The 22,288-nt window shown below is 46.3% G+C and overlaps 1 protein-coding gene across 1 annotated transcript in view; it reads left to right on the top strand.

Moving 5' to 3' along the window:
- The window catches only part of LOC119660543 (basement membrane-specific heparan sulfate proteoglycan core protein-like), a 447,358-nt gene that overhangs the window by 396,652 nt on the left and 28,418 nt on the right, over positions 1-22,288 (top strand). Inside the window, exon 3 of the mRNA XM_038069178.1 lies at positions 6,578-6,788. Within this exon, the coding sequence (XP_037925106.1) occupies positions 6,578-6,788 (211 nt within the window). The remainder of the gene's footprint in view (positions 1-6,577; positions 6,789-22,288) is intronic.

Raw genomic sequence — 22,288 nt, 5'->3', positions numbered from 1 at the left:
TTCATAAAAATGTGGCTAGACGAAAGCAAGTGCCTCTACGGAAAGAGCAGTCCATGTGGCCCAATGCACCGCCAAAGAATGTGACGTGCCCATGCCTAGGAGGAGCTCATTCCCTAGTAAAAAACCAAACTACTGGTGGAATAGTTAACTGGCCAGCCTCCTATTAGCCTGTTACTGAGTCAGAAGATCGGCTTAGAGGCAGTTGGCAGAATCGCCCAAGGGCAAAAAAGTGCGCCTATAAGGTAGCCCGCAAAACCCTCAAGCTTGCCATCTAGCGAAGCAAGAGGAAATGCTTTAAGAAGCTCTGTTTGGAAGCGGACGTATACCCGTGGGGGCGCCTATAGAATCGTTATGGGGAGATTCAGAGACCGTTCATCTCCGCAGATCACGAGCCCTATCCTTTTGCTAAAAACCATCCAGTGATTATTTCCCCAGCCAGAGGAGGGCACTGACAGCTTCCAACGATATCTGATTGTGACGGCAATACCGCCATTCACCAGTAATGAACTGTGAAGATCTGCGGTGGAATAGGAGATGACAAAGCCCCGGGTCTGGATATTAATAATCGTTGGGGCAAAGATCCATATTGAACCTGGGCCTTGAAGAGTGTTAGAGCACTTCATTCAAAGCCGTAACGGCACACTACAGTACACTGCAGGGGACAATGTGGTCAGCATTGACTGATTTGACTCAGGCACAGCTGAGTCGACTGGTATCCGACGTCAAATCATGATACAAATTTCACTACCACCAGTAAGATTCGAAGTGCGATCTTCCATATGATAGCCTTGTGCTCTAGTCACGCAGCTATCCGGACACAAGGTGTATGTTGTCTCTGCGTTTGTCCCACAGGACTCCGTACTGGGCCCACTTCTGTGGAACATCATGTACAACGATATGCCTAATCCTCCGGTCCCGCAGGAAGCCACAATGGTGGGCTATTTCGACGACATAACACTGGATTTGATTGGAAATATCGAAGATGCTGAGTTGTACTCATGTTAAGGGTTGGCTAGAGAGTTTTGGTCTGACGCTCGCGGAGGAAAAAACGGAAGCGGTCCTCATCACCAAGCGCTGTAAAAGAAGTACTTGGGAGTGATGATAGACGGGAAGCTCAGCTATAAGCAACACGTTTAGTTTTTTTTCTTTTGGGTAGGGTAGATGAATGCATTTACGCACAGCTTGTTGGACACCTGCAACGGCATGTCGTCGGACTACCAACTCAACACCTCCCCATTGTCCGAGAGCTTGCCTGGAACCGTTTGTCTCATTACTTCGGGCTAGCTCCCGAACTTTCCCGCCTTGCGGAATTCCTTTCACCAACGGGACGGAAGAGGAGAAAGGGAACTGTTAGTTCAAGAAACCACCTGTTATCCGGCTCCTCCGCCCGTCAGGCTCTATCTTCCTTGCAACGAGAAGGACCCAAACGTAATGGGCAAAACGGTCCCACTTGTCAGCGCTCCTCAGCTTCTCTTCGACATTGTTGTCTGAAAAGAGATCCCCTGTGTTTAGATACAGCTGCTGACGAATCACATCCCACCTTCCACAAGAAAAAAAATGTGATGGGCTTCGTCCACAACTCCATTGCAAAAGACACCATCCGGAGATCGTGCCTTTCCAATCTTATACGAGTAAAACCGAAAGCCTCCACGATCACTTAAGAACTGGGTAAGGAAATAGTCAGTCTCACCATGCTTCCAATTCAGCCACGCACCTAAGTTGCCGATGAACCGCGCAGTCCATCTACCTCTAGTTTCACTTTGCCAGGAGAGTTGCTGAGCAACTACCTCCCTTGGTTCTTCTTCCTTGCGCTTGTATATGGCTTTACGCTCCTTAGTAAGAAGGGCAACGGGGATCCCTCTCGCGACCACCTTCACGGCCGGTTCAGAGACAATGCGGTATGCACACGCCACCCACAAATCTCCCCATCTCTATACTTGCGCGCAACGCTTACGACATACCTCCTTGCCAAGAGTTTCAGTTCATACTTTTACGGTGCAGGAGCAGGACACACTGCATTGAACTCATCAGGAAAAATCGCCTGCTAGGCGTAGGACCCCCATATTTGCCTACTTAACGCCGAAACTCCAGCTGCCCCCTTGTTCGCTGCTGCTTTGATTTGCTCAAAAAAGCTCATTTTTGAGTCAATAGTCAACGCAGGGTACTTTGGGACGCAGGTTCGGAATTCTCTATTTAGTCAGGATGACTACTTCGGTTTTTTTCAGTGCAAGGTTGAAACCATGTGTAGTCATCCATCTGCTTACCGGTCGCATTAATATGCCAAGTCTGCTTTGCGCCTGTTCGACAGTGCATCCAGCAAGAAGCGCCGCGACATCATCTGCATAACCGACCAGGCGCGAATCTGTTGGTATGTTATCATAGGTAGCGTTCCAGATGTCCAACCCAAGAATGGATCACTGTGCCACCTCCATCCTCCTCTGACCCTCTAGTGTTTCATAGAGCAGGGAACGGTTTCTAATGGAAAGTATTGTCTAGCGTGCCTAGAATGTGCCGAAATTAAAGGCATCCTCGACTTGTATGACAGCATCAACTGTGAAGCTCCTTGCTCAACCGAACTGCGTGGAGATAAGTCTCCGGTAGCACCTATCGTTTCAGCGAATGTACTTCTGATGAGCTTTTCGAGCACTTTTCCAGCAAAGTCAAGCATACAAAGTGGGTGATATAAAGACGGCAATTCCGGGTGGCCTTTATCTTTGCTGATCAGCATAAACCTCGCCCCCTTCCAATGAGCAGGGAAAATGCCCTCTTTCAGTCAAGCGTTGAATGCACCCAGCAGTAGGTCTGGCCGGTGTTGGAATACCAGTTTGTATATCTCTGCTATGACCAGATTTTACAAAGACTGTTCCGCTCGAAACGTCTCACCATAGGGTCAAAGCTCTTACTGTACAAGACTATGATCTTGCCAGTCCTCAAGTATTCCTCGGAAACTTGGGTTCTTAGCAAGAAAAATTGCGAACTCTTGGCCGCGTTTGAGAGAAGAATCCTCCGAAGAATTTTTGGCCCCCTACATGAGGATGGACGATTCCGCAGCCTACACAATGACGAAATCTATGAGCGATACCATGACCGTTCGGTTGTAGATAAAATCCCGCTCAATAGGTTACGGTGGGCGGGTCACTTAATCCGTATGGATGAGGATGATCCCACCCGGAAAGTCTATAAGGGCAATATCTATGGTAGAAAAAGAAGACGAGGCAGACCCTGCCTAAGATGGAGCGATGGCGTAGGTCAGGACGCCAGACAGCTTTTAGGGATATCGAATTGGTGGACCTCGGCGCAAAACCGGGATGTTTGGAGTTCCTTATTAAGGCAGGCCTAGAACGGATACCGGTTGTTGCGCCGTTGATGATGATGATGATGATCAGATCTTGGTGCTTTCGAACTTTTCATGAAGAGGACTGCCTGTCCCAACTTTTTATGAAGAAAAGTGGACAGTTCACGGCGTTCTGCGCGTCGGCGTCATCATCCCATACGGGGTACGCAGGGTATAGTGCCGTACAATGCGGTTCATCTGCTCGGCTGTAAGTGAACAGTGTTTCCGCAGAGCCCCGACTTTTCGGGTTACCAATTTGTAACCGAGGTCGAGGTCCTGCCAGCACCAAGCCTTTTTCCTGCTTGTTGCGCTGCGAAGTTTCCTTTTGGCTGATCTGTACTCCGTCATTTTGTTGTGTTAAGCAGCGAAGCCTGTGACAATCCTTCCGGAGCTCAGTAATTTTTTCCGTCCACCAATACATCGCCACGTCTCGACGCCTACTGGACATGGAGGCTCCGCAAACCGTCGTTATCAGGTCCATAACTGAATTTACGACAGTGCCAGCTGCAGTGTCACCATCCCCAGGAGTGGACTCCAGCGCGACCCCAGCTGTTTCAAGAGTTTTGAAGGCAATGTATTAATGGTCGCTTGACGAGAAGTCTTCCAGAACTCACCATCTGTCCACCAGCGACACCATTGTCTGCGACGCGAAGGTTACATCTGGAATGCTTCCCTCGTAGCCTGGGCGCCGTGACGTTGGAGTGGATCCAGTGTTTAGAACTACCCGTCATGTTCTCGCCGCTATTTCGAGAATTCGTTTTCCGCTGCCACCGTTCCAAACCCATATGGCAGAGGTATCTGATATGTCAGGGTACCATGAAAGTGGGACCTTGTTTCGGTACTGCTGATTGATGAGTACGAAATCAGCTTTGGTCTCTGCAGTGAACTGCGCTAGCAATTCATGAGCGGTTGTACTCCGGCGCATGTTGATTTACAGGGTGCGAATCATGTTGAGCACGTCGTAACTCTTCCCAGTTCTGCTATGAAGACTGGACACCGCCCCAAGTCCGCCGTGTGCGCAATGTTCTCATCAGACCCCCCACGGTCCTTGCATAGAACACAGCTTTATTTTTCATTGCAGGCGTTCACTTTATGGCCCGCCTGACCACATTTGCGGCTTGTTGTCCATTTGTCAGGTCCCCGACAGGTTGCAGACCCATGCCCATAATCCAAACATCTTTAACATTCGGTTGGGGCGGCCCGTATTTGTATCCTACACACTACCCAAACAATTATGATTTTCACACTGCGTAGAAGCTTCCTCGCGTATTGAGCGGCAACTTCCACCACAGTGAGTTTTTGGCCTCGGGAGTTCGTAGTGGTGATACCAATCTGGATATTTCTCACCTCCGGGCATTCACGTTTGATGGCCTCCTCTACCTCGCTCTTTTCCGTGAGGAAATCAAAGTCGCGGATTTCCAGAGAATACGTGGGTTCCAGACTAGAAACCGAAGCTTTCTTCCCCAGAAGCCCATTGAGTGTTTCACAGAACGTAACGAACGAGAGAGAATGGTGGAGACCACTCTTCGTTTTACAAATTCAAGACACTTTTGCTCCGCTATATTCGGATTTGATCTTGTAACGGATCTCACTGAAGACTTCCGATAAAGTCTTCCCTTCCTTCGGCGTAATAAGCAGAACTGGCAGTCTAGTCCTCATTAGTCTCCCCACCTTTTCTTTTGGTGCTCAGTCTTTCGTGTGATTTTTCTGATGACGCGGCGTGTTGTTGTCTCTTGTCCCTCTTCGCCTTCCTCCTTTGAGTCCTGGAGAGTACTTGAGTGAAGTCTTTTTCAGATGCCTCTTCGTCCTTTCGTTTTTTGCCCCTAGTTCGCTCTGCAATGGGTTGTCCACGATCAGTTTGACACTCGTAGTGTTCCCATCGGGGGCGCAGTTGTTTCTGCTCCCGCGGATTTTCTCTTACTCTTCATGACTGCCTATAAAATGAAATTCTGGCCAGGAGCTCCATCGGTGCGTTTTTCACCTCTTTGCTGACGTTATCCTGGAGGAACATTGCAGATCGTATGCGTTTGACAACTGCTGCGCATTTCTTAGTAAGCCTCTTCTCTTCAGCTCGCGCCAGAGTAGTCGACAGCCTTCCCACTCAGCTCATACTTGAAAAAATTTGGATAGATTCCACAGTTTCTAATGTGCCTCTTTCCGCAATTTTAGCACTGTGTGATACTGGGTTCCCATCTCGGTTCCAGGTGCCGCATCACTATGCGAGCCCTCCTCTCCGTCCGCGCGTCCCGATTTCTCGTCGTATTTTTCAGCCCTTCAATATCTGCAACGCGTACACCCTCGGGGACAAAGCCCCTACCCCAATTCTCTGATGCCTGACCTATGATTAACTGATTCCGGAACTCCCGGACGGATCAGCCCTCGCTCGGAGCAACGCAGCCTACTACTGTCAGTTTAACGCATACTACCCGACCTGGGTCTCGAAGGGGCTGGGTCCTCATATACGCCACAACTACCACCCTGGCTGACCTAGGCTAATATCACGCCATCCATGGATCCATGGTCACATCTATCCAGAGCAAACTGCGAAAGACAGAGGAGACGAGAATAGCCCACTTTCGTACGCCGCGTAGATATGAAAGGTGACCAAGCTAAAGTGAGCTGACTCCGCCCCGTGATGGTGGTTCCACGGGGCATGAGCGGAGTTGCAATATTATAGCTTATTAGAAATAAATGTCAGAAATTTTTGACAGAGTCTGTCTGTTGCACACTGTCCTTGGCAATGAAAATATACATCATTCTTAAAGGATACCAATTTTCCAGGCACAGACCGACATTGTCATTGCCTAGTAAACGAATAAATGACACATGTACACATAAGAGAGGAAGTAAGTTATATCCCATGGAAACTTCTTTTATTTGTAATTTTCCCGGGAGACTTCCTTGGTGCCGGAAATTTTCCGGAACTTCAAATACAAATTCTGTTGAAATCATTCGACTTTAATAGGATTTCATAGCCAGGATTTCAGGAAGTCAAATCCGGTTTTTCACTGGCTTCTACCTCACTAATTCGTTTTGCAGCATATTCGACCGAAATCCTCAATACCTAAGAAGCTTATGCCCCATTTTGAATCTAACTAGAGGAATCAATTGAATTCGAAAGCGACAACTCTTCACCTAATCTGTGCACTATGAACCACTACATCTGCAAATATGTACAGGATGCTATCAGTATTAACAGGAAAATTCTATTTTCTCTTCCTTAATTTTGGGACCAAAATAAAGGTTTCATGGATACGAAAAAGGGATCTGCATATCCTGACAGTTGGCATTCTCACCTACACAAACGACCAGAGATTTCAATCTTTACACACCGAAGGGTCAGACGAATGGACATTAAGGATATCGTCGCCGCAGCCAAGGGACACGGGGACTTACGAATGCCAGGTCTCCACCGAACCGAAAATAAGCCAAGCGTTCCGGCTGCATGTTGTCGGTAAGTTTTTACTTTCATATATTTTTTTCGTCCTTTTCCCATTAGATTTGTGTAGATGTAGGCACATATATATATATGCGGATGTTTGATGTTTGCACGTGTTTTGTGTGTTTGTTTGAAGGCCTTCTGTCAAAATATTTGCAATATATTTTCGTCCTTGGGTTTAAAGGGGTCACAAACCCTTTTGCAGCGTCTGGAAAAATGACCGATAGGTGTGGACAAACATAGCCCATTTTGGGAATTACTAATGTTTATTTAGATAATATTATTTAAATTCAGCCCCGTGAACTGGAAAGTAGCAACTAAGGGTAAAAAAGGATGGAGCCGAAAGTTGAAAACGGAGTTACATGAATGTACTTTCACATGAAATCGGAATACCCTTATACGAGGGGAGTTAAACCCATGCGTAAAAAGAACGCGTTGTCAGCAAGCATCACCGGCAGGGTATACCCAATAGCATCGCCAACCACCCTTATCCTATCACCATTGCCATCACTGTCAAAGGCATGAGAACTTAAGATTGCGCACCTATCATCATTGAAGATGATCCATTGGACATCTGAAATGTTGATATTGTTATTGTTATCTATTAACCTTCGGAGTTCTCTACTGACATCACCTACAGATAACACCTTTGCATTTGAAAAAGGACTCCCAGTTCGGCAAAGTCGTAAATGAACTGGATCCGGACTTCCTCGGTCAGGTTGCCACTATTGTCAAGTCACCGCCGGACACCGACAATTATCGGACCATCAAAAACAGGCTCCTCACGGCATGCACAGTATCGGAGGAGGTCGAACTCCGTGAGTTACTTACAAACCTGCACCTGGGAGACCAGAAACCTTCGCTACTTCTCCGTGGGATGAAGTTAAAAGCGGGAAACAAAGTTACGGACGTAATGCTCAAATCACTGTGGCTACAACGCTGGCCGGCCAGCGTCCAAGCCATCCACAGCATCTCGGAAGCTACAGATTTATCGGGTTGTCAGAAATGGCCGATCGCATCTTGCAGGTTCGAGAGCCGCTCCAAGTCTCCGCAGTAGCAGCACATTTTCCTTCGCCAGTTCCAATGCATAATGACCTTAATTAGTTAAAATCCGCAGTCCCCTCGAACGGATTGACACGACTCAATTCCCGAAGCGTAGCGACCCCAGCAGGAGTACGCGTATGAAGCGCCGGGAATCTTAATCCGACCAAGTGTGCTATTTTCACATGAAATTTCAGCAGTATTCACGGAAATGTAATAAACCATGCACCTGAGTTTCTAGAGGCCAACAGTTGAAAATTAGTGACGCTTTCCAATTCGTCACCAGACAAAACCGTCTCCATATTTTCGACGAGCAGACGAGACACAAGCCCCTAATAAACACGGATGCGGACGGAACATGACTGCAAACAAAAAATCGGCGACACCTGCTAACGGGTTGTGTATCAACACATATGGCTAGCAGGTTTTGACGAAGAGCCTCGGCCTTCGTATGCAATTTCCTTGAACAGTTTTTGTAGCCGACGTCTACAGATCAATCATCGTCGCCGACTTTATCAAGCTTGATCCATGCACCAAGCTGTCATCATCCCCATTTTTACCGTGGCAGGGGAATCGGCATATCAGCAACTACTCAAAGAGTTCCCCAGTTAACAAATCTCTCCGTCCAAACTGATTGCCGACGTAGCGTCCAACACTACATCATTACTCAAGAACCGCCCGCTATAGAGGAACCCCGCCAACTCAAGCCTATTCGGTTAAAAAAAGCAAAACAGGATTTCGAATACATGGTCAGAATGGGTTATTGCCGCCCGTCTGACAGTCCCCCGCATTTAGCCCAAAAAAGGATAGAACTTGGAGGTCATGCGGAGGCTACTGCAGACTTAACGCGATAATGGCCCCGGATCGCTACCCCATGCGATACATGCAGAATATCGTCACCAGGTTGAACCAAAAACGCGTTTTGACGAAGATAGATCTTCACAGAACGTTCCACCAGATACCGATTACGGAAGAGGACGCTCCTAAAACTGCTGTTACAACACCGTTCAGTTTATCCGAGTCCATTGTAATAACGTTCGGCCTCCGGAACGCAGCGCAGACCTTCCAACATTTCATGGACGATCGGATGGACGATATCCTGGTCGCGTCTGGGTCTCCGAAACAACATATTGAACAGGTTTCCAACGGCTAACGGATTATGGACAGGTCGTGAACGTTTCAAAATTTGTCTTCGGAACCGACGTGGTGGAGTTTTTGGGTCATACCATTAATGAAGATGGAACATTGCTACCGTTGCCACGCGTAGAGGTAATACATAACTACGGTCTGCCGGCCACAACCAAACAACTCAGACGACTCCTAGGAAGATGAACTCCTAGGATAAAAAAGTTCATTTAGCCAGAGAAGTGGAAGGTTATCATGCATTGGACCCGTAGCTGTCTATGTTGCCAGCGAGCCAAAGTCGGACGACACACAAAAAATCCGTTCCAGCCATTCGAGTTCCCTGACGGAAGGTTACAGCAGGTCCATCTGGGCTTTATAGGACCCCTCCCACCCTCACGCGCGTACAGATATTGCTTAACTATGCTGGACAAATTTTCCCGATGACCGGAAACCACACCATCAACTTGGATCGCCCGGTACGCACACCTAAGGCCATCACTACAGATCAGGGCTCTCAGTTTGAGTCCGCGCCCTTCGCCGCCCTAACAAAAACACTAGGATGCAAACGTCCTAAGTCATCAACATATTTTCAGGCGTCAAACGGCCTGGTCGAAAGATGGCATCATTCTTTTAAGGCTGCTATCATGTGTTTGGAAGACAGTCAAGGCTGGGTGGAAGCCTCGCCCATTGTCCTCCTCGGACTCCGGACAAGCTTCAAGCACGGTCTTAATGCGTCATCAGCGGAACTGTTATTTGGTACCCCATTATGATTGCCAGGTGATTGGTTTCTATATTCAGAAGCTGAAAGTCCCCTGAAGATCCCAAGGCGTTCCTCAACAAAATGCATCAGCGTCTAAGACCTGACACCGTTTAACTCATGACCGCAGGACATATGACCTGTGTATCCACCAATGAGACGAACCTAATCGCAAGAAATGACAGGGCAAATTGGTGTGACTCCATCACTCAAGGGGAGGTCATGTAACAACCAATCGCACCGAACTTCACCCGCTACATTATCTTAGAAAGCTGAGGACTAGAAGCGCTGACTTTTACATGGACACAGAGTCGAACTCAACTAGCCGATCGGTACGCATTGCGGTAAAATTGTAAACTCCTCTTGTATTCTTTTGGAGTAAATAAATTTTTATTGTTATCTATCATATTAACCTTAACTTAACGGAGTCGTCTACTGACATCAAAGGACCTACAGGTAACACCTTTGTGTTTAAAAACGACTCGCACTACAAGTTATCATCGTGTGCTGCCATCTATCAAACGACGGCAAAACAAATTTCAGACTGATTGATAGGTTAGTTTGGATTTGGTAGCCATTCGTGTAAGAGGTGTCTTGTGATTTTCGCTAAGATGGAAAAAAGGCAGTATCGTTGGGTTTTTGATGAGGCGCGACCAGGACGGTCAGCAGATGTATTTACCGAGGAAATCATTCAAAAAGCCCATGACATTATTCTTGCTGATCGACGAAAGAAAGTGTTCGAAGTAACAGAGGCCGTAGGTGGCAGTTCATATTTTAAATGATAAGTTGACGATGAAGAAATTGTCGGCCCGATGAGTGCCACGATTGCTCACGGATGCGGCTGTTAACTTCGAATCAGTGCTTGGAACAATTTAAGCGAGATCCGAATGAGTTTTTGCATCGAGTTGTCAGCATTTATGAAACCTGGATTCGCCATTATATACCACAAACTAAGCAACAATTAAAACAATCGATTTCTCCTGGGGAATCTGCTTCGAGGGCCAGGTATTGAGGAGCTCATCGCGATACCTTTCAATTTCAAATCTTGGCTTTGCCCCAGCATTTTTTTCCACAGGATGGATCATTGTGCCTTCCTTTGAGGAAACTCCCACGGAGACGTAGCCGTATTCGTATGAGAGGTACCAACTTTGTTAAGATCTCTCCTGCTGATTTGTCCATCTCCCGCCATACCGTAGATTTACTGCTTAGTACGATAAAGCTCTTCCTGGCAATGGTGAAGGAGAAGGTTTCTGCAGATTGGATTCGTACTGTAGTTCTCTAGTGGGTGACATTTTTTTCTGACAGACCTTCCTCTTGCGCTCGCGGTAAAATTTAGGCAGTAATACCGCAGCCCACCGGCCGACATCGGATTTCCAGTTTCTCCCAAAGTGCTTTTCTTTTCTTCTAGCTGCGCCGTAGGCGCTAAGTGCAGCCTTTTGATTGAATTCGAAAGTATGCCTTCGCGGGGGGGGGGGGGGGGAGGGGCATGAACTTGTTGAGGCCTACAAAATCCGCACCTCGGCAGTGACCTGATTGCTCGTAATCGCGTGTGGATTCGAAGTCTATGATTTTTTACCACGTGGAGAGGCTAAATACAATCTTCCATATTTATGCTTTGGATGCCCTTAGTGTAGTAGAAACTTCTCAGGTTTAGCCACCATTGTAAAGGGTGTCCGAGGGGTTAATGTTTAGAGCAGCTTGAATGTCAGTCACCCCCAATATTGGAGAAATTTGTAACATGCATTTTACTAATCCACCTCAACAGGCAATTCTCTATCTACTACATCCTCAATCATCTGAAGAACCTCCAATGCACTATTGGCTGCTCCTTGGACCTTGAAACCAGTCTACAAAGTCTACAAAGAGGATCTGCTTTTAAAATCAATCAAGTCAAATAGACCTCTCCCTTTACTTAGAATACCTGTAGATTTCCTTAGCTAAAACTTACACCAACTTCCCTGTGGACTCAGGAGTCCCACAAGGCTCTATCCTAATCCCTAATCTTTCCAACAATTCTCTGTATAACATATACTTACTTCCCATATTTTTTCACCTATGCCAAAAGTAGCCCAAGCTGTACAACGTCACATCAAAATCAAACATTAAATACCCTCTCGTTTGACACGTTTGATGGTCAATAGCAAACGTTTCTAAGACCTCAGCTGCATTAAGAAAAACCTCCTTTCTTCTCGGGCCACGTTCTCTGCCATGAAACTCCTCTTATGCAAAACCCTAATTACCAGCATGGGCTACGATCTTCCCCAACGTAGCTGATTCCCCCAACGCTTCGAAAGGACCACTCTAAGGAAGTGCACGGACAAATACAGAAGGCTGAATCTAAAATTTAACCAAAATTATCTCAGCTCTGCCCTTTCTGGGGGTTCTCCAATAATCCCCTAATGATACATTTTCCGGTTTGTGATCGTACATTGGCGCTTCCGCACGCTACTTCCAGCACCCCATCGATATCTGCCGTCGCTGAACCGCTGGCCACCCCTGCAGTCATTCCGGTCTCATGTCCCTTATGCGGCTGCCTACTGAACGTGGCTTCATCTCAGAAACAACTATTCGAGTCAAGGCTAGCTTACTCCACCACTTCTGGCGATATTCTGACCTGCATCAGAAGCAAAGCCAATTCAACTCCGTCATCTCTCCCATGTGTGAAGCTGACAAAGGATGCCTCTTCGCAGCGGACCGAGTGATAACTTGCTTCATAGTTATATATACCTGCGACTTCGACGGTATCCCCTAGTCGTCTTTTTGGCCGCAAGGGCTCTTTATCAAGTCTAATCTGAGGACCAAGCTTCGGGAAAATTTCCGGTCTGCAGGCCTGCAATGTCAACCTTGAATGATTTTCATAATTTCATTTTCACAAAATTATAAAAGGGGCCAAGCTGTCGAGTGTCAAGTTATCTACCTTGGAATTCCAACTTCAAGTCATCTGTATTACTGCAACCTGCTTGGATGACAAAATTTTAGATTCGCAGCTCCTCAATGTTGTTACTTTGTCCTTCGTTGTGACAGCGACTGCACTGCATTTGGCGGAGGCAGCCTGAAAGCTGTTAAGTCCCCTTTTCACGTGGAAACTAAACTTTGCACCGTATGAGTCATTTTGTCAAACATACGCACCTTTGGCATATCCCATGTATATTTTCCCGGTCTTGGCTCCCCTTTTCTGTATGAAGATTTCTTCGACATATTATCCGAGGTCCTCTCTCCCCCTGTGATTCTCAGTGGTGACTTTAATCTGCCTGTACTCTCTTGTCCTAGTACTCTCAACCTTCCCTTCTCTTCTCAGCTCCTTTTACACTCCTTTATGCATTTTCATGAACACTTTGAAGCCCCAAATTGAGCCTTTCCAGAAATCACCTGCGCGTTGCTTTTTAATCCCCCCCCCCTGTCTCCTCTCACCCTGCTCCTCGCCTGCATCATCTTGCCCTCGATTTTGATTTTTAGATCACCCGATTCCAGCTCCCTGTCGTGCGAAAGACTGCCAAGTTTAACTTTCGCAAGGCAAATTTCAAAAGTGGCAATGGTGATAATCAATTGGGTTCTCTTCCTCTCCCCATTAACGTGTGACCAACCACTTCTCTTCTATACTTTTTTATCAGATCTTCTTCCATGTTACATCCCGTAATCTCCTAAGCCCCTGTGCTCTAACCCTGTCTACTTTCCCATTAGAGTACACAAAAAACTCCGTCAGAATCTCACTGGCAAGAGGAAGTTCCTGTCCAATAAAACATATGCTGACTTTTTTTTCAAAAGTCTGGGCTCCTTGGTCGAATCCTTAATGTTTATATTCGCAACTCCCCCAGTCCCGCGCAATCATACCCTCCTTCCATTAAATTCTCTAGCTCCTCCGCTGACTCCCCCCAATTATCTTCTCATTCAGTCCGCCGCTAGTTTTTCTCAGCCAATGTTCCCTCTTCTACAGCCTGCAGTGTTCCTTCCTCCTCTTCCTGTCGAGTACCTCATTAACAAGCTTAACCCCAGTGTCGGCTGTGGTCATAGACGGTCTTCCTCACTTTTTTCGTTTAACACTGGTCAATTAATTTCCCCTCCCCTCTCCATTATTTGCAACAAGATCCTCGAAAGGAATGATTTTGTGAACCTATGGAAAGGGGCGACCGCACTCTTGAACCATTTTGTTCCTCTCCTCCTGTTCTAAAATTTTGGAAAGTTATGTCAGCGACACGTTGTTCGCCTACTTTGCCCACATTATAATGAACAACACGGCTTTGTTAAGTGTTGGCCCACTGCCTTGACTAACTTCGTGGCCAAATGTCTAAATTCACGCAAGAAGTGCATACTATCTACACTGATTTTGCAAAGACACTTTTGTCCAAACTCACCTCTGTCAATGTTACATCATGGGTTGCCTTTTACCCTTCCAACCGATCCTGCCGCATCTCTTTTAATGGCGGCAGTTCCCCCCCTTTGGATCACGTTTTGTAGATCTCTGAACTCTGAAAATCACTGTGTTGATGCGGTCCAAATTTCCAACCATCTCCCACACCGACGTTCATAACAAATTGGGTCCTTCACTTACCAATAAAGCAAGACCAACGACCTCTTTTCATGGTTGTCCTGAGGCTACCTCATACGGCTCGTGGATCTATCTTTTAGGTCGAAATGAGCGGTTGGTGATGCCAATGGATAGTTGTCTGACGAAGGAGCAAGTAAGCGGCTTAACCCACGCTTTGAACCAAGGAAGGAGACTGACCCACAGGATTCAAGCTGTAGGGCGTTGGGGACCGGCATAATCGCAGGATCGGGGAGTGAAAGAAGATTTCGAGCTCCGTGAAGGAGACTTAAAGAATGTCCGCACAACCTGTACTACGAGGGCCAATACTGAAAATAATGGGAGAGGGAGACTCGGGATGCGAAGTTAGGAGGAACAGTCTACAGAGCGAAAGTTCCTTTTGAAGAAGAACCTCCACTTGATCGCTGTACAGCTTCAAAAGTTCGATAGTTACGGTTACGACCACACAGCAATGTTCAGGGATGTTTCTAACAGAAGAGTTGAAAAGTGTTAAGGAAGAATAGCAATGCTAGGCCCCATGTAGTTCCTTCCTAGGTTGAAGGAGCCACATCTGTCTCTGCGTATATTTCCGCCTGGAATATGCTGGTATGCTTACCCACAGGCCTACTCCCTGTACCGTAAGGGATCCAACAGTATACCAGGTAATCAGTTGCTTGTTTAAACCGTATGTCAATGCCACACTTCCTAAGTTTGCCCTGTTGCTCCAACGAGTGAAACCTAGTTTTCATGTTGTCCCTTGGTGTCAGTAATTCGGGATGCCGCCTAGTAGGAATATCAATTTTCCTTCGATTTAGTCAACTCCCTGCTTCACTGGTACTCCCGGACATTCAGAAGATCGCCCTCTTTGCCTGTGTCTTTATGTACAGGCGGAGGGGAGTCAATACCAGAAAGGACCTCTAGGGACACCATTGGGCAGGTTCTCATTGCCCCATGGTTCTTTCTGCACAGATTAACGACCCATAGGTAATGATTGGCCCTATTATTGCAGTGTATATCCAGTGCAGGGTTTTTGGGGTGCAACCCTCTTTTCCCCTATGGACCTGTAAGTCATCAGAGCCCTTGTAGCTTTCTGACACATTTTTTCAGCATGTGTCTTCCAGAGTAGTTTTTGGTCTAGTGTGATTCCCAAATATTTGAACTCTGTCACTTGTTTCACCTCCAAGGTATGTAATGTAGTGGCTCTCAGGTGATCAAGCATGCGCTTTCTAATGAATGGTGCTATGTTGGTTACACTGGTTAGCGCACGGTGAGATTGATTACTTCCTTACCCAACTTCTAAGTAGACATGTAGGTTTTCAGTCTTACCTATACAAGATTTGGAAAGCACGATCTCCTGACTACGAGTTCTGCATTGGAGGGACCGACGGCGCTGATCACACCTGTTCCTATTGGTGGAAAGGCTTTCGTCAGCAGCTTTATGCAGACACAGGGGAGTTCATTGACACAAAGATTCTGAGGACCGCGGACAGATGCTGTTGTGTTGCGCATTATGTTCGGGCTATTCTTATTGTGAAGAAGATTGAACCTGACCGGCGGAGGTATTGGAACTAACAACTCCCTTCCTCCCCTCCCCTTCAGTTGGTGAAAGGAATTCCCTGACTTGAAAGCCCTCAAAGCCGGGAGAGCGGGAGGGCTACCCCGAAGTATAGTGCCAAACAGTTCCAGGCTAGTTCTCTGATGAGAGGGAGGTGGTTAGTTAGTAGCACTGTTGCGGGGGTACAACACTCTGTATGTAAAGGCATTCACCAACTCTGCACTCTTACGGATTAAGGCATGTACATTTGTTTGCGATGTGTTATCGAACGCTCCTTTGATGCCAAACAACGCAGACAGTGCTATTTCTTTTGTTTCTATAGCATCCCTTGATGTATCAGTCAGATGATGCAGAATAGTTTCGGTTAACCGTCCTGCCAGTAAGCCTGCTGGCAGGGATGTAGGGGACTCCGTATTAAAAGATTGATTCTAATATAATTCAAAAAATTGAAAAAAGTGACTGACGGTTTCGTCTATGGCAAAGGCGTGGCAGTAGCGTGACCAAAAGTGGCTACTGGTGGTTATCGCTCCTTTATGTATAACCCCAAGCATGGCATGAGTGCGAATTATATACAAGTGAAATCCGCCTTATACATTCAGATCCTAATTAGGCCAAAGCGAAAGAAGTGGAAGATTGAGGGAGTCCATCCAGTTGATGTCGGACCGGAAACCTCTTTTCACATTTTCGGTTACGCTGATCCCAGGGCAAAGGTGAGGCAGCGTTTGATGAGTTGCCTCTGAACTGGACGAAACCGTCAGTTACTTTTTTGAATTTTTGGGTATTTAACTCTAAAAGAGGGGTCCGTGGACCACAAATGTGGAAGAAAGTTTCTTTCCAATTCATCGTGCCCGACATTAACTGGATGCCGAGCTAGGAATCCCTCAATCCTCAAACAAATCTAATATATGATAGTTATCGATGACGTTCGCATTGTCTTAAGTACGAACGATGTGGGATAGATTGGTCTAAAAGATCTCGGGTGAAAAGGATGCTTTTCGAAATGAAGACTGCCCTTGCTTGTTTACATGCCCTTGGTATACATATATCCCAAGACCCGTAGAAAAGACTCTAGGAGGATTTCTAGTCCTTTTTGGAGAAGTGCTGAAAAGATGCCATCTACTGTGGGTAATTTCAGTGGTTTAAAGGTTTCCACTGCCCATCTTACTCTAGCTTCCGAGCATACCTCTTTTGTTTCCAGGCCACGTTTTCCCCCTTCTTTCTCTGGGTGTTTAGTTGTCAGGCAGAATACTATTGCCTTCTGCCGTGGAGTAGGAGGCCAGAAAATGAGTTCTAAGAAGCAAATGTATCTTGGTCTCCTCATTTTCGGTGAATGTCCCTTCTTCCTTCTTCAGACAGACAGAAGATATTGACTAGTCTCTGGCTGCAGCCTTATGTAGCTTGGATGCTTCAATGGTTTATTCTATTCCTTCACAGAATTCTTTCAAGCTCTTTCGCTTAGCTTTCCTGTTGCGTTGCTATACGCCGTCAGTGCCCTTTCGTATCTCTGCCAGTACCTGGTTTGTTTCGTCCAGTTGAAGAGTTTTCTCAGCTTCTCTCTCATTTTGGCTACGCTAGGGTCCGCCCCTTGGTAGCTTGACTGTCTTACCTGGGCAGCTGGTTTCATATGCGTCAATGATGACTCTGTTGAGAGCGTCCACCATTGTTTCTAGTTCTATTTTGTTCCTGGTGTCACCGCTCATCTGTAGATGAACCATGTTGTCACTCAGGTGTCTTGCGTAGGAGTTCCCGTCTGCTCCCATGGGATTCCTTTTTATTCTATTTACTTCCGAGTCGCTCTCAATATTGAATTTGATTTTCTTGTGATCCAATATAGAAGACTCATTTCACACCCTCCAATTCTTGATCAAGCCGCTCATCAGAGTGTTCCCAAGAGTTATAGCTAATGCCTCTTGTTTGGTGCTTCTAACGAATGTTGGTGCATTCCCTACATTTTCAATTTCAAACTTATTATTGCGAATGAATTCTGGAAATTACTCACCTCTACGATTAATCTCGCTGCTTCTCCAGACGTCATGGTGGGTGTTCGCATCGCAGCCGAGTGGAGTGATACCTCCTTCCTCTCGCAGAATTTCGCCAGTTTAACGACCCATTCCGGTGGAATCTGTTTGTTATCTCTTAGGAGGTATTCTGATACCATGATTGCCTCGCGAGTTCCTCTCCCGGCCTGCAGTGCAACTTGGACAGCCATGAGGGCTTCAGTCAAAAACTCTGAAAAACCTTTTGAGAAGTACTTGGTTCTTGGTTTCTCGTAAAAGAAATCCAAATTACCTGCATTCTTCCTCCTTGCAGATCGCGAATCTGCCCCCGGTACCTCCTGGGTTCCTGAGCTAGCACTATTCCAATGTTATCCTTGGAGCTAGCCTTTCCAATTACTTCGGATGCAGCTTTTGCGTGGTGGAGGTTTACTTGGATTATTTTAATGCTGGCCATTGATTGTGTTGGTGCTTGGAGATCTCCTTCATTGTCGGAGCGTCAGCCTCCTCCTTCGACATGGCATTTCTTTGTGTTTTCCTGTCCGACTTCAGCTGTATAAGGCCTATATCAAGACCATGCAGCTTCTTCCTTCTGTAGGCAGCAGGTCTAATTGCCAACTGGATCCCACCCTTTCAGCCTCAATGGCCTATATCCTTCCTTGGTTTCTAACGGTGCACGTGCACAGGTATGTTAAAAAATCAATAATTGATTAGGCAGTTACGATGTTTATTTGCCTCCAGCGATTTGCTCAGAGGTGGCGGCGAGGAAGATGTGGCGGCAACCCTATCGGACAAACCAAAACCAAGTGGCCGAGGAGAACCTCCATAGTGGTGGTACCGGGAGACGCTCTAATCACTTTGGTTTGCCGGCCGTGATTCAGTAGGCGAATGCTCCAAAGGCCTAATCAGGGCGATCAGACCCGAGTCTGCACGGGGACTCATCTGAAGTGGCAAATTGGTCACGAAACCTTACCAGGGGTATACTGGTGCCATGGAAACCGAAAAAGCCCCTGAACTCACATACTTCGGGTGAACTCCTGTTGTATGGGAGGACAGCTCGGTTATTTGCGGTTGGCCCCCTAGAAGGAGCTTCATGGGGGTTGCAGTTATGCTCAAGCGAGAACAGACCTTCGGGCCTTAGCGTAGTGTTGCGTTTCAACATGGGTGTCGTACTCCTTAGTTCGGTAGAGATTTAGGTAGGTCTTGTAGGTAGGTCAGTTACGATGTTTAATTGCCTCCAGCGATTGGTCGTCTACCCCGATCAAGGAAAGTTTGCACTTGCCCTCTTCCGTGCTTCCAAAAATTCTTCTTATTTCTGTATGGAGATCCATGTTTTGAGTGATGAGGAAGCATAGGAGCTTCCTCGCCTCAATCGTAGCGGCTTTGGGAGGGTTGACCGTCACCATATGTGCCTCTGGAATATCATCTCTAGCATATGTCGACAGTTTCATTCCTTTCCATTCTGGCAGTTTTTTGTTTTTTACGTAGCAAGCGGGGGGTCTCCTGGCTCCAGCGTTAACCCCCTCTTTTGGGCTTGGCATTAAGTCTCTTAGGCATATTTCTTCGTAGCTAGTTTTCGTAGCTTTTATATCCTCTCCTGAGCTTTCTGAAAGGCCTCCTGTGGTTTCAGGCCTTTCTTCAGATAGAGCGGATGTCATTTAGCACCTGCGTCACTTCCTTACGTTTGATATGGTCGTCACTGTTTTTCTTTTTTAGCGGAGATCTTTGTTGGTTGTAGTCTTCGCAGTAGGTTAGTGTTGACCCAGGCTCCACCGCTTGACCTCTCAACGTCTCTCTTCTTGGGTGTGGTCAGCTTGCTCGCAGTGTTTCGGGAAATGTGCCTTCGCCTGTTAGGGCAATTTGTGTGAGGTACGGAGTCCCGCTTGCTTGTTGTTTGATCTGTTGCTTTGCCTTATAGGTTAGTCATGTAATCCCAATGAGTATGGAGATTCAGAGGTCCGCCGTACCATAGCCCCCGCAATCTAGCATGGTTAGGTCAGGTTTACTCGAGACTACCAAGAACCTGTGAGGTTCAGTTGGATTGGGGGAGATGTTTTTTCGACTCCTCGATCTAGATCCGTGGCGATTTGTTAATAGTAGAGTCAGCTCGTGCAGGATGGCGGCCTTGGTAGACGTGAGGCTTGGCTCCTGGAGAGCCACATATCAACCTCGGAGAGGGATAGGTTGGCTTTCAGAGGGCCTTATTCCACATCAATCTCTCCTGCAGTCGAAAATTCAGAACTGCTTGTTACATTCCCATTACGTAGAAGTTCGATACCACTGATCCAGGACTAAGCTCTATCGATTCTCCTCCATCCACCGTCAGCTCTGACCATTCATTCCAGATTTTCCATTGATTGTGGAGATTCCCCTAGTTGACGGATACGCAGGCTGATGGCATGTCAACCTTTCTTTCGAATGCTTTTGTTTGGCGGAGAGGATAGCTAGGGACGTATGAAATGTGATTTTATCCTAGTCATATTGTCCACTTAGGATTCCGAGAGGCTGTTTCCAGTTGCTCGACAAAAAATGTCGTAATTTCAAATTCTTGATTTGATAGATGGGAACAAAAAGCCAGTGGTGATGTGGAGAGAGCATTCCAAATATAAGAATTCCATTTCGTTAGTTCATACCTGCCATTCCAGGCATTGTATAGCAAAATACCTCCCATTGATGTGCAGGGAAAGGATGGAAGTAGGAGCTCAGTTGCTAAGAAGCTGCCTGGCACTGGGAACGGCCGTAGGGAATCTCATAATAAAATGATGACGTTCTCCTAGGTTAAATCAGAGTTTGTCTGAAAAGAATGATTTTGATTTCAATGTCAATTCTACTCATAGGAATTTTGGGTCAAGTGGAATATTCCCTGGGCTATCATCGATGTGGAATTTAATAAAGGATATTAGGTTTGTAGCTAGTCGATTGTATGGTTATGAAATGTCCAACCTCATTCATTCTGATGTCATTTTTTTATTAAGTCTACTCTGTATGTTGAGACATCGTACATTTCTGGACCCAAAAAGATGTATCCGTAAAACATTAAGCCGAAAAAATCAAGTTGAATTTAGATTGATTTTAGGATCCCTTGAGGTCCTTCCATATTCCTACTAGACAGATTAAAGCCTGAGTTGATAAAATCCTTGTTCGTAAAGCTTTTCGTGGAAAAGATGGTCTTTATTAACTTCTATTCTGGAAATAGAGATATCACCGATTTTCAAAATAGATGCGAAGCTAACGGTGTGACAATCTGACGTGAAATAAAAATGATGGGCCTGTTCCTGCCAATGTCAATGTGAAAACTGCTTCACAGACGAAATTCACTGGAAGGGCGTCTCTCTTTGACTTGATAAGAAGCTCCTCAAACTGAAATTTCAAAAATAATTTCATCTCAAATTTTCTCCTGGCTTGCGTGTGTTTTCAAAGAATTTTCTCAGTAATTAACGGAGAACTGCCCTTGAGACATTGGAGTCATGGTTTATACCAATAATCAACTTCGAGTAGCTTTTCAACTCATAATATTTTCTCAGACTTTATTTTCAGGAGCAACCGCTGAATACTCCCATGGCTGTTAGAAGGTTGCTGAAATATTTAATTATGTCCTGCGGGGATTCATGTTTCCTGACATTTTCGAAAATGGGCTAAAGGCAACATTAAACCAAAAAGATACTTTATAAAATCTTCATTTGAATGATATGGTGGGTGTGTTTATCGTTCGTTACATTAGTAACTCAAGGTCGGAGTTAAGTGTAAATTTCCATTGATGACCAAATTAAAAGTTTTTGAAATTGGAGGTAGGGAGGGGGAAGGAAACAGGCCTGAAGTGAAAACCTAGTAACGATTTTTCATAAAAATTTCAGCCCCAAATTATGGAGTTACCTTCTCAAAAATTATCATAAATCAGTAAGGACCCCTCACGTCCACCAGCGACACAGTGGCATTGAAGTCACTCAGGAGCAGCATCCGCCCATCCGAGCCTAAAAGAATGTCTTCCAAAGTATCAAGCCTGCGTCAAAAGTCCGACATTGCCTCATTCGATATTGGGTATGAACCCTGGGGAGGGTGCCGTCCCGAACCCATATGGCAGCGGTACCTGATATAACAGGTTGTCATGAAACTGTGACCTTGGTTCGGCACTGCTCACTGATGAGCACTAAATCAGATTTGATCCCCGCAGCGAACCTGCGTTAGCAACTGGTGAGTGGTTGCACTCCGGTGCATATTGATTTATAGGATGGAAATCATATTGACCGCGTCCTGCCTCTCTCCAGTTCTGTTCTGAAGGCTGAACACCACCTCGAGTCCGTAGGGTGCGCAACGTTCTCATCAGACGCGCCACGGTCCCTGCATAGGATGCAGCTTTCCTTTTCATTGCAGGTGTTCACTTTATGGCCTGACTGACCGCATTTAAGGCATGTTGCCCTTCTATCAGGTCCCGGACAGGTTGCAGACGTGTGCCCATAATCCAAACATCTGTAACATTTGGATTCGTGCCCGCTGTTTAGAAGCTTCCTCGCGTATTGCTCC

Source organism: Hermetia illucens, chromosome 6 (assembly GCF_905115235.1).
Source record: "Hermetia illucens chromosome 6, iHerIll2.2.curated.20191125, whole genome shotgun sequence".
Classification (NCBI taxonomy): domain Eukaryota; kingdom Metazoa; phylum Arthropoda; class Insecta; order Diptera; family Stratiomyidae; genus Hermetia; species Hermetia illucens.
The sequence above is the reverse complement of the archived record's forward strand: the minus strand, read 5'-3'. Positions and strand labels throughout refer to the sequence as shown.